This window comes from Acanthisitta chloris, unplaced genomic scaffold, assembly GCF_000695815.1.
Source record: "Acanthisitta chloris isolate BGI_N310 unplaced genomic scaffold, ASM69581v1 scaffold28721, whole genome shotgun sequence".
Lineage (NCBI taxonomy): Eukaryota > Metazoa > Chordata > Aves > Passeriformes > Acanthisittidae > Acanthisitta > Acanthisitta chloris.
Window position 1 is genome coordinate 5,981 of NW_008655862.1, and position 10,046 is coordinate 16,026.

General features: G+C 41.1%; 1 protein-coding gene across 1 annotated transcript; it reads left to right on the top strand.

Annotated features, from left to right (window-relative positions):
• Positions 1 to 229: 229 nt before the first annotated feature.
• On the top strand, positions 230 to 7,006 carry CLTA (clathrin, light chain A; the record flags this gene model as incomplete). Its single annotated transcript, XM_009084103.1, has 6 exons — positions 230 to 264; positions 2,123 to 2,237; positions 2,880 to 2,991; positions 4,265 to 4,318; positions 5,514 to 5,549; positions 6,578 to 7,006. Coding segments are annotated over 6 exons (524 nt in total), but the record flags the coding sequence as incomplete, so codon positions are not given.
• Positions 7,007 to 10,046: the final 3,040 nt, after the last annotated feature.

Here is a 10,046-nt window from a genome sequence, read left to right on the forward strand (position 1 = left end):
AAATGACCTTGTATTACTGATTCTTCAGAATGATGGCTCACTTTGTTTTTGATGCCTGTCCAGAAAAGTGCAGGGAGAAGGAAGTGTCCCTGCAGAGTATCAAGTCACGCTCATTTTCACAACTCTGACATTAGATACTTTAGTAATTTTTTTCACGCAAGTTACTGTAAGCAGTAAATCTGGCTGTTCTGTCTGTTCTCAAATGACTAAACACTTCACTTCTTTACAGGTGCTGGTGGAGTGGTTAATGGAGAGGAGTATGAGGTAAGATAGAATTAATCTGTACTTAGAATGTGCTGTTCTACTCTGTGACTTTTACCTTAATCTAGACTAATACTTCCTATTTCTTGTTTCTAATGTACTTTTGTCTCATCTCTGAAAAGGAACTTCTGTTCTGATAGCTCATCTCATAAAGTTGTCAGTGCTCTTAATATGTCCCTCCTCTGAATTTAGAGGCAACTTAAAGCAGCAGTCCATTTTGGATTGTGGGTTAATACTACATAAGCAATTTAAACCACACTGGCAGGCTCTGTGATATGACTTAACATTGACTTGCCACTGGCTGATGAGCTGAAAGCATGCTCTGATTACCCAGTTTAAAGCAGGGTTTTCAGATTTGCATGTTTAAAGATAATTTGTGCATCCTGACTGTTTTATCAAGACTGGTCTTACCGGGAGCTGACTGAAAACGTTATACACTTCCTAGTGACATAGAGGTGCATGAAATTAAGGTAAACAGCTCAGTCAGAATATGAAAGCATGTTAGACAGCAGTGGTGATGACAAAAGGAGGACATACATGCTTTATTAGCATCAGGGAGGAATGAAGCACGCTAAGGCAGTCACTGCTTTGTAACTGAATTTCATACCAGTTTGTCCAGAGCGTTGTCGTTGCCTGGTATGAGAGTTGACTGGTTAGCCCTGATTAAATTAATTGCCAGGGAAGGATGCAGCATAGGAGCTACTTACTTCTCCTTAGAGTTCTAAGTCAATGCTGAGCTTTGTGGAGACATAAACAGCTTACACTGCTGCAAATATTTTTATGTCCTCAGCATTGCTGTGAGATTGATGGGACAGCTGTACCTTACTGGCCCTTTGTGCTTCCTTATACACCAGAAGGTAGATGGAATACCTTTACTTTGTGTGTGTAATTCTAACAGACCAGTTGCTTTGGTTGACAGAGCTTCCTCTTAATAAGGAAGAACAGACTGAATGGGCTATCCATAACTTTTGTTTTAGCTACCTGTAACTAGTTGGCCCTGCAGCTGGCTGATTTAATTTGCTTTGGATGGAATGTGAAGCCTCATGGTATTACACCAGCCTATCTCCTTCTCTTTGCCTTATTCCTTCACTGAGGGCTACAGGAGGTCCAAAGAGGGGCAAGACACAACCAAATCTGTCGTTAGCTGCAATCAATCTAGTACTCAGGAGTCATATTTCTTAGCTCTGTTAAGAGTAGGCTGAAGCAGTAAAAGTTGTTAAACTTGGAGTATCATTTGTAGCAAATAGCACAGTATTCATTAGCTTTGTGAATCTGGTGTGTTGATAGCCCTATTCACTGCAAGTCTTTGAGCTGTTATATAGTAAAAGGTATTGCAGTACTTACACTGTTTTGATGCTTACATATTGAAATGCCAGATTTTGTAATATAATATCTGCTACTCATGTCTCTGAAATAGATAAGTTACAGAGAATGTTTTAAACTCTTATGCACAAACCCATAAAAATTTACTTTCACAGCAAATACTTAATGTGACATGAACTCAAAGAATAGCTAGGCCTACAACTGCACAGTGTGGTGCTAGGCATTCTGTGTTCTTCAGGCTTAGCCCACTGGCACTAGGCACTTGTGGCACTTGGCTTTCCAGTTACCTGTTGTGGGTTTTTTTTGTTTTGTTTGATCACTGATTTCAAGACGCAATGCTGTATTAATTTGCTGCCCTGGTATAATTTGTGGCAAGATGCTTTTCCTGTTAATGGTGGAAATGTGTCATAAGAGTAGATGAATGTGTTACGTGTTGAGCTCGAATAGAGTCTAATTTTATTTATGTAGCTTGCAGGCAGTTACCTGAATATTCAGTTATCTTATATAAATGACTTTACTGTTCCTTTCATTTACGCAGACTAATGGTTCAACAAACTGCTATGCTGCCATATCGCAAGTTGATCAACTGCAGTCAGAACCAGAGAGTATTCGTAAGTGGAGAGAGGAGCAAAAGGAGCGCCTGGAGCAGCTTGGTAAGGAAGGTTTTTGTTGAGTAACTTAGTGTTCAGCCTGGAGAAGAGAATGCTCTGCGGAGTCCTTAGATCAACCTCCTAGTACCTAAAGGGAGCCTACAGGAGAGCTGGAGAGGGACTTTTTACAAGGGTGTGTAGTTAACAAGAGGTAACAGCTAAAACCTGAAATAGGGTAGGTTTAGATTAGCTATTGGAAATAAATTCTTTACTGTGAGGGTGGTGCTGGCACAGGTTGTCCAGAGAAGTTGCAGATGCCAGGCTGAATGGGACTTTGAGCAGTCTATTTGAGTGGAAGGTATCCCTGCCCATGGGTGGAGGGCTGAAGTAGATGATCTTTAAGGCCTCTTCCAACCCAAAATATTGGTGGTTTGCAAACCAACAGACTTAGTGAATCTGAACTTATCTGTAAATGCCTGTCCTAAAGTGGACTGTCCCAGCTATGCATCACAGGAATTCTGTTTAGCTAATCCTTTGACTGATCATGGTATTTATAGCTCTCATGGACTAAATCAGGAAATCTCCTAACCCTTTCCCAAGTGCATGGAGAGCTATCTGTGCTAGAGTGCACCCTGAACCAGTGGACATATTAGCAGCATACAACTGGAACAAACATGACTGACAAATGAATTCTTAAATCTTCAGATGCAAACTCACGAAAGCAGGAAGCAGAATGGAAAGAGAAGGCAATAAAGGAGCTGGAAGAGTGGTATGCCAGGCAAGATGAAAAGCTTGAGAAAACAAAAGCCAGTAACAGGTAAAGTTTCTCCAGAAAACTGAAGAGTTGTGGTTATGAAAATAATTGGTGAGGAGGTTAGAATACTTCTTGTATGTCCTAAGGCATAGTCCTTCAGATCATTAAAGTAAGGGCTCCTACTAACTATCTTTTTTAGTTCTTGTGAAGAATTTACATTAAATGTCCAAGAATAACAAGAGGAAACATTAATATAATGAACCAGAATTACCCTGACACCAGCATTCTTACTTGCTATCTTTAGAACACATGGAAGTGGCACACTACTTTGTAGTCTTTGCTACAAGTTATTTAATTAGGTATCTTAAAACCTTTTGCTGCTCATTTTGGAAGTGTTTCAGAAATAACATGACTCAGTTCTACTAGTGAAAAACTAAATGCTGACTGTGTCTGTGGTGGTTTGAATTGTGTAATTATGGGCCCTGTGGCAGAAACTAATGACTTTGCTTCTAGTCTAGTAAGTTCTTACACTTCCTAGAGGTTCCCTGATGGAATTTTAACTTCAAGCTATGTGAAGGTAAATGTGATAGTACTGACTTAATACCTCTTGGATCTCTAAGTCATTCTGTTCAGGTAGTCACCAGGGCTGCATTATACTTTGGTAACTCACAGACTTCAAGAGGAACTGCTGTTTTATTTGTTTTGTTTTTAAAATACCATTTTTCTTACCAAAATAGCCATCAGGTTTGTCTTTAGTAAGTAGAGTCCTAGGTAGATCACTCTTCTTACTAAAGGAAGAGGCCTACACTGCCTACAGAATTATGGTTTTGCCACTTCCATTCACTGAGGAATTCAGTATCTTTTGGTCGGGCCAAGAAAGAGAAACAGGATTGATCCTCCTCTAGTTGGTGGCCAGAGTTCATGATACCCCCCCTAGATTTATTATGGCCAGTGTTTGAGTGCAGGATATGGATTCTGGAGGAAGACCCATTAAACAAGTGCTGCGGAGAAGGAGTGTTTGGCATTCTCATCAGCCTGGTGAGATCTTTGCTTGATGGTAGTTTCTGTCCACTGGAAGGAGTTTAATGCTAACATTGAGGCTTTAGTTCTCAACTAGCTCCAGACTTTTAGGATGTAGCAGAAGTTTTGTGTTGCCCCACAGATCAATGGCATAATTGATACATTCCATGTGGTAACTGCTTTCCTGTTACAGTAAGTCCAGGTGATGCAAGGCTAATGTGCTTGTTAAAACTGCCTTCAGCTGTGTTCCGTACTTCTCATCCTTATCTCTTCTCTCCTGCCTGCTTGCCTGCCTGTTGGACTACTTGCTACCTAGGGTAGCAGATGAAGCTTTCTACAAACAACCCTTCGCTGACGTGATTGGTTATGTGTATGTTGCTTAACTACTAATTCTGTGTGCTAGTCAGTGAGATATGAGGAGGTTCAGAAATAGTGCTGAATTCTGAAGGTGACTTCTGAATGTTTCAGGGCAGTATAAGCTAATATAGCCTGTACTTTCTCTGAGCTGCAATATTAAGTGCAGTTTTCTTGTATACACTGCACAAACTCCAGCACATTCAGATTTAGTCATGTAGTATAAATACTGTTGGAATTTTGGAAGTTACTTCAGTAGTCTTTAGACATAGGGGTTTATAGTTGTTTCCAGGCCAGTGAACACTGCTTAGCAAGATGCTTTGCTGGGTATGTGGGTTAATGCCTGCAGTTTCACATGGGTGCTGTACTTAGTCCTTCCACATAAAAGTACAGTGTTTAACTCTGTAATAGGCAATGAACACCTGATCTGTGCTTATTTGCCTACATAATCAGAAAAATATTCAAGCAATGCCTGCACACAAAGCTCCTCAAACCAAGGAAGGTAGAAAGGAATCACTTGACATAAATCAAGGTAGAAGAGGCATGTGCAGATAGAAATAGGCTGTCAAAGATCAGATGAAAAGTACAAAAAGGTGGTATTGGAAAATCAGCATAAGCTGCTGGGAGAACGTTTAGGAGCAGCTCTGTGTAGATGTTTTGCCAGCCTAGCGGGTTAGTGAAAACACAGCCATGACTTTCAAGCCTCAGTGAGTATGGTAGATTCTAAGGACTAGGAGGATTGTTCATTGGCTTGTTCATGTATTTTAATTTCTTCCCTTAATTTGTAGACTTGAATTGAAAGAAGGACATGTCACAGATTCTAAGGTGACACCTTTAGAAGGTGTACTGGTGAGCCGTGTTGTGGCTTTGAGTGCATTAATATTGAAGGTTTGGTGTGGAATTCATTAGCTAACTCTAGCTGGATGTAAACCAAGACTTGTGAAATGATGGATTTACAGGTGGTGTTTAACTTTTCTGAAATCTCCTGGAGTTGATTTTGTTAGATTTTTTCAATAAAAGCCTTATTTTCATATGGCCAATGCAAATGTGCAGTGTAAGTGCTGCATAATAAAACTGGCTGCCTGTTTCCTGAATGTAGGCTATGCTACTAGTGCATGTTCAACCTAATCATCTGCATTAAACTCATTCTCATTTTCTATATCTGACTTAAACTTTCTCTCCTTGTTTCTTTTCTTCTCTTCACCTTTAAGCACAAACATAAATCATCCTTGCTACAGCCTAGAACAGTTAAGTAAAAAAATCTTCACTGCCCCTTAAAAGTGTCATGTCACATAAAGTAGCAGTGTTGTAGTGACCCTTGTCTTCAGTGGTGTCTGTAACCTTATCATCCCTGTGAATAGTGCTGAACCCTCATGGGAGAGTCATTTTCACTGCTTTCTCTGTACTGCTTGTTGGAGTAGATGGATTTGGTTTGATCTCTTGATGCTTACTGCTATTGCACTCAGGCAGCTACCAGAGCCCCACAGTTCATGGAAACTAGATGCTGGAGTGTTATCCCTGCATTGAAGCAATGCTATTGGAAGCATAGAAATGCCAAAATACACAGCTGAAAAGCCACTAGTACTAACCTGTACATAATGTACAAAGCTTCCTTAGAGTCTCCTTAGGGTGAGAGCAGCGGAAATATGTTTATTTTGTGAGCTGACCTCAAATGAGTCTTTTCCTCTGCCAAGATATGCTTCAGTCTATAGCACTCACAAGCATGGGATTCGTGACTTAAATTCCGTATGATTCATGCTGCTTCACTACAGCATTGGGAATCATCAGCAGATAGTTTTATGATGGCCTGTAGGCCTTGGGGCTGATTTAAATCCTCAAATGGAATCTGTTTTAAGACATGCTTGCAGGCAGCTGTAAATTTCCAGTTGGCAAGTGTCCAATATAAGCCATCAAGTGGCAGAGGCTTAACTAGTTAAGACCTGGGCATTTCTCCATAAATAAAATGCCTACCTTATTTCCTGGCAGTTCGTGTGGTGACTTCTTCAGCAAAGACTCAATAATGATTCTTAAAACCAAACACCTGTATTCCAACATTTTACACAGCAATCCTCTGCACTGCTTGTGCATAGCATACTACTGCAATCTACTTTCATCTTCAGGATTGGGGCAGTGGGAGCTTAAGTGACCATAATGTCCACAAGCAGCTGTCAGGTCACATTTCTTACAAAACATGCTGAAAGAAACTGCATCCTGTGGAGGGAAGGAGTGCCTTATATGCTGGGCATTAACACAAGGTGTGTTGCATTGCTTTTAGGGCTGCTGAAGAAGCCTTTGTGAATGATGCAGAAGACATTTTTCCGGGCACTGAGTGGGAACGTGTGGCTCAGCTCTGTGACTTTAATCCCAAGTCTAGTAAGCAGGCAAAAGATGTGTCCCGCATGCGCTCAGTCCTCATCTCACTCAAGCAGGCTCCGCTGGTTCGCTGAAGTAAAGCTCAGTGGAAACACTACAAATGCAATGTCTTAACCTTACTCAAAGAAGCTATGTTTGCAGTAATTTGATTAATTGTTTCAGTGTGTTTTTTAGACCACATAATAATAGATCATTGTTTGATTGCATGTTCTTCCTGATGTCTCCTTTGTGTCTGAAATGGGAGAACCTCCAAAACTGTAGTCTCTGTGCTGTTGTGCACTGAGATGTCACTTCCCACATTACTGATATTAAAGATACCTTAAACAGCAAAGCGTGTTGACTTTGGATGAATTAAGGTGGTTTCCTGTTGTCTTTTGACAGAGGGTGTTGGAGTTGAGTGTGAGCAAACATTTCTCTTAGTTGCTCATGATTTCACCTTGCTGGTGACTGTCCAGCCAGCAGTGCTCCTGGTCTCTGCAGGGCTGTCCTGCTTGTTTCTATAAGCATTCTTAAAGCTCTTGAGAGCTTTAGTTTAAAAACTGCTCCCCTATCCAATTTATCACATTAGACAGAAGCTCTAGGAACTGAAAAGCAGACTTGTTAAGGAGCTTATCTTGCTTACAGTGGAACTGACAACACTGCCTTCTGCAGGTAAGCAGGTCTGTGCAGTTTTGTGCTGTCACAGGGCACTGAGTAGTTAAAGCATTTGATATTCTGCTGCATATTCTGTTCTGGTAGGTATTCAATGCTGGCTGCATATGCAAAGACCTCTTGTACAGAGGCTGTTTGGATCTTTTTGAACTGTGTCCTCATCTTTGGTGACTATTGCAGACACTCTTCGTCATGATGTTGAGCTGGAGAGCAAGAGGAGGGAAGACTTGCTCTTACCACTGCTTATCTGCAGGTTGGAGATCTGTTTGCCAAGGTGCTTGAATCTGAAACAAACTGATCCAGAAAAAAATCTCTGTTCTGCTGCTTCCTTGTCTCACCTAGCATTCACGGGGGCTGTATTCTAGTATTGCTCTGTTAAAGCTTACCTTAGCTGTCAGTCTTGTAAGAATAATCTGTTCAGTCTCATACATTATTTCACCATTTTCATCAAAGACAATATCTTAACTAGTTTGCAGCATAATTGCTTGAATATCTTTTACATACAAACTGGAAAGTTAGTCCAGGCAGTTCAAAAAGGGCTGCAAGTGCAGACTAAAACACACTAAGGATCAGGATGTTGCTGCACAGCTGCTGTCTTGCCAGCAGCTGTGTCCCTTTGGTGGGTAAGATAGTCAATAAATGGTTTCCAGTTGGGCTTCAGAAGTTAAGCTCTACCTTTACTGTTGTCTGTTGTGACTGGAGCTGCTCATGTTTGCAAGTGTATTCACAAGCTACTGATGAGTGGTGATGAGAAATGTAGTAGATTACAGGTCTGGAAGCTTGATTCCATGGAAGATTAAAGCAGGAAGACATTTTCTGAGCTGCACAGGGATATTGCAGGTGACTCTCATAGAACTGAAGCACAGACCAAGTCCATAGAATACTGATACTCACTGCTAGCTGTGACTAATTATGCATTCATCTTGACTGAAAACTTCCTTTTTTTCTGCTCACTCCAAAGCTCTAGAAGGCTTTCAAAATGGTTGATATTTTAATAAAGAAAACTCCACTATATGAAATATAAAATCTTTAGAATGTTAATATGAATTTAGTAGAATTTCAAAGATAACAGGGGGGGTCCCTGTACACTGAGTTATGGCATTTATTGATCACCACGTTGTCCTATCTTACAGGACATTTTATCTGGCTGTGGGCATGGTTTTGAGCTTCAGTCCAGGAAGATGGGCAAAGACTCAAATTCAAGGCCAAAGCAATGTTAGAGAAGTTAAAGCAGTATTTTATAAGCTGGTTTTGCAGAGGCTTACAATGTGTTTTTCTGTTTTTTTATGTATATCATCTAGCTAAAACACTTAAAATGCAGCTGTGTTTTGATTACCTCTTCTAGCTCATGTGCTGAGATTTTGTAATTACCTCTTCTGCCTTAATTTTATACTCAAGTATGTTGGCTCACTGTCTCCTGTACAAGCACTGTCACAGAATCACAAACTGTCCATGGTTGGAAGGGAGCTCTTGAGGTCATCTGGTTCAACCTCCTTGATCAAGCAGAACCACCTAGAGCCTTTTTCCCAGGACCATGTTCAGATGGCTTCTGAAGATCTCCAAGAAGCAAAACTCACACCACCTATCTGGGCAACCTGTGACAGTGCTTGGTTACCCTCAGAGTAAAAAAGTGTTTCCTGATATTCAGAAAGAGCCTCCTGTGTTTCAGTTTGTGCTCACTGCCACTGGTCCTGTCACAGCACCACTGAAAAGAGCCTGGCTCTATCTGCTTTGCACCTTCTCTTCAGATATTTATGTACATTGGTAAGATCCCCTTGAGCCTTCTCCAGGCTGAACAGTCCCACTTGTCTCAGCCTTTCCTCACAGGAGAAATGCTTCAGTTGCTTTATTGTCTTTGTTGCCCTTTGTAGGACTTCCTCCAAGTGTGTCTACATCTCTCTTGCACTAGGTTGCTCAGAACTGGACCCACTATTCCTGATGTGACCTCACCAGTGCTCTACTCAGATTTTCTGCATTTGAGAATTATTCTAGATCCTTAGACTTTGTGACACTGTGTTTTATGAGTTCATCTGACAATTCTGTGCTACCTCTGGCCTAGCTGAGCATGCTCATTCCTCTGTTTACTGGCTTTAACTGGCTTCTGTTGCTGCTTATCTCCGTAGCATGCAGCTGATGCAGAAAACTGAGTCACTTTTCTGACTCAACTGAGTCAGATTCCAGCAGTCTCGAAAAACCCACTTCCTATCCTTCAAGCATAATCTGAGGTGCATGCGAGCAAAGATCTAAGGCAGTATTGAGAGAGAAGCTGCAGATTCATGCTGAATACATTCTAGTACAGAACTTGCTTTGTTTAGCTTGTGATCAGGTGTCAGCTAGCACCTAGGCAGTCTGAAATTACAACGAGCATTCGCAAAGGAGGAGGAGGGTGGAGGGGCCATGGGTTCATTAGAAAGCAGGGACCACCTAACAGGTGCATACACCCTCTGAGCCTGGGGAACATGGGTAAGTTTTAAGCAGCTGTGAAAGAACATGCTATGGCATATCTGTTTCTTGATTTTTTTGAGCCACTGGTAAAGAGGGAAATGCACAAATTACTGGCATGTATTTCAGAAGGAACGAGACGTGTATCTGTAGTCTTTGCCAAAGGAGGATTCCTACAGTAATACCTGTTGTGTAGGCAAGTGTATTCCTCTGCAGAACATTTGTGCTATGACACTAGTTGTGATGTGCCTTTGATAAACCATTTTCCAAACACAATT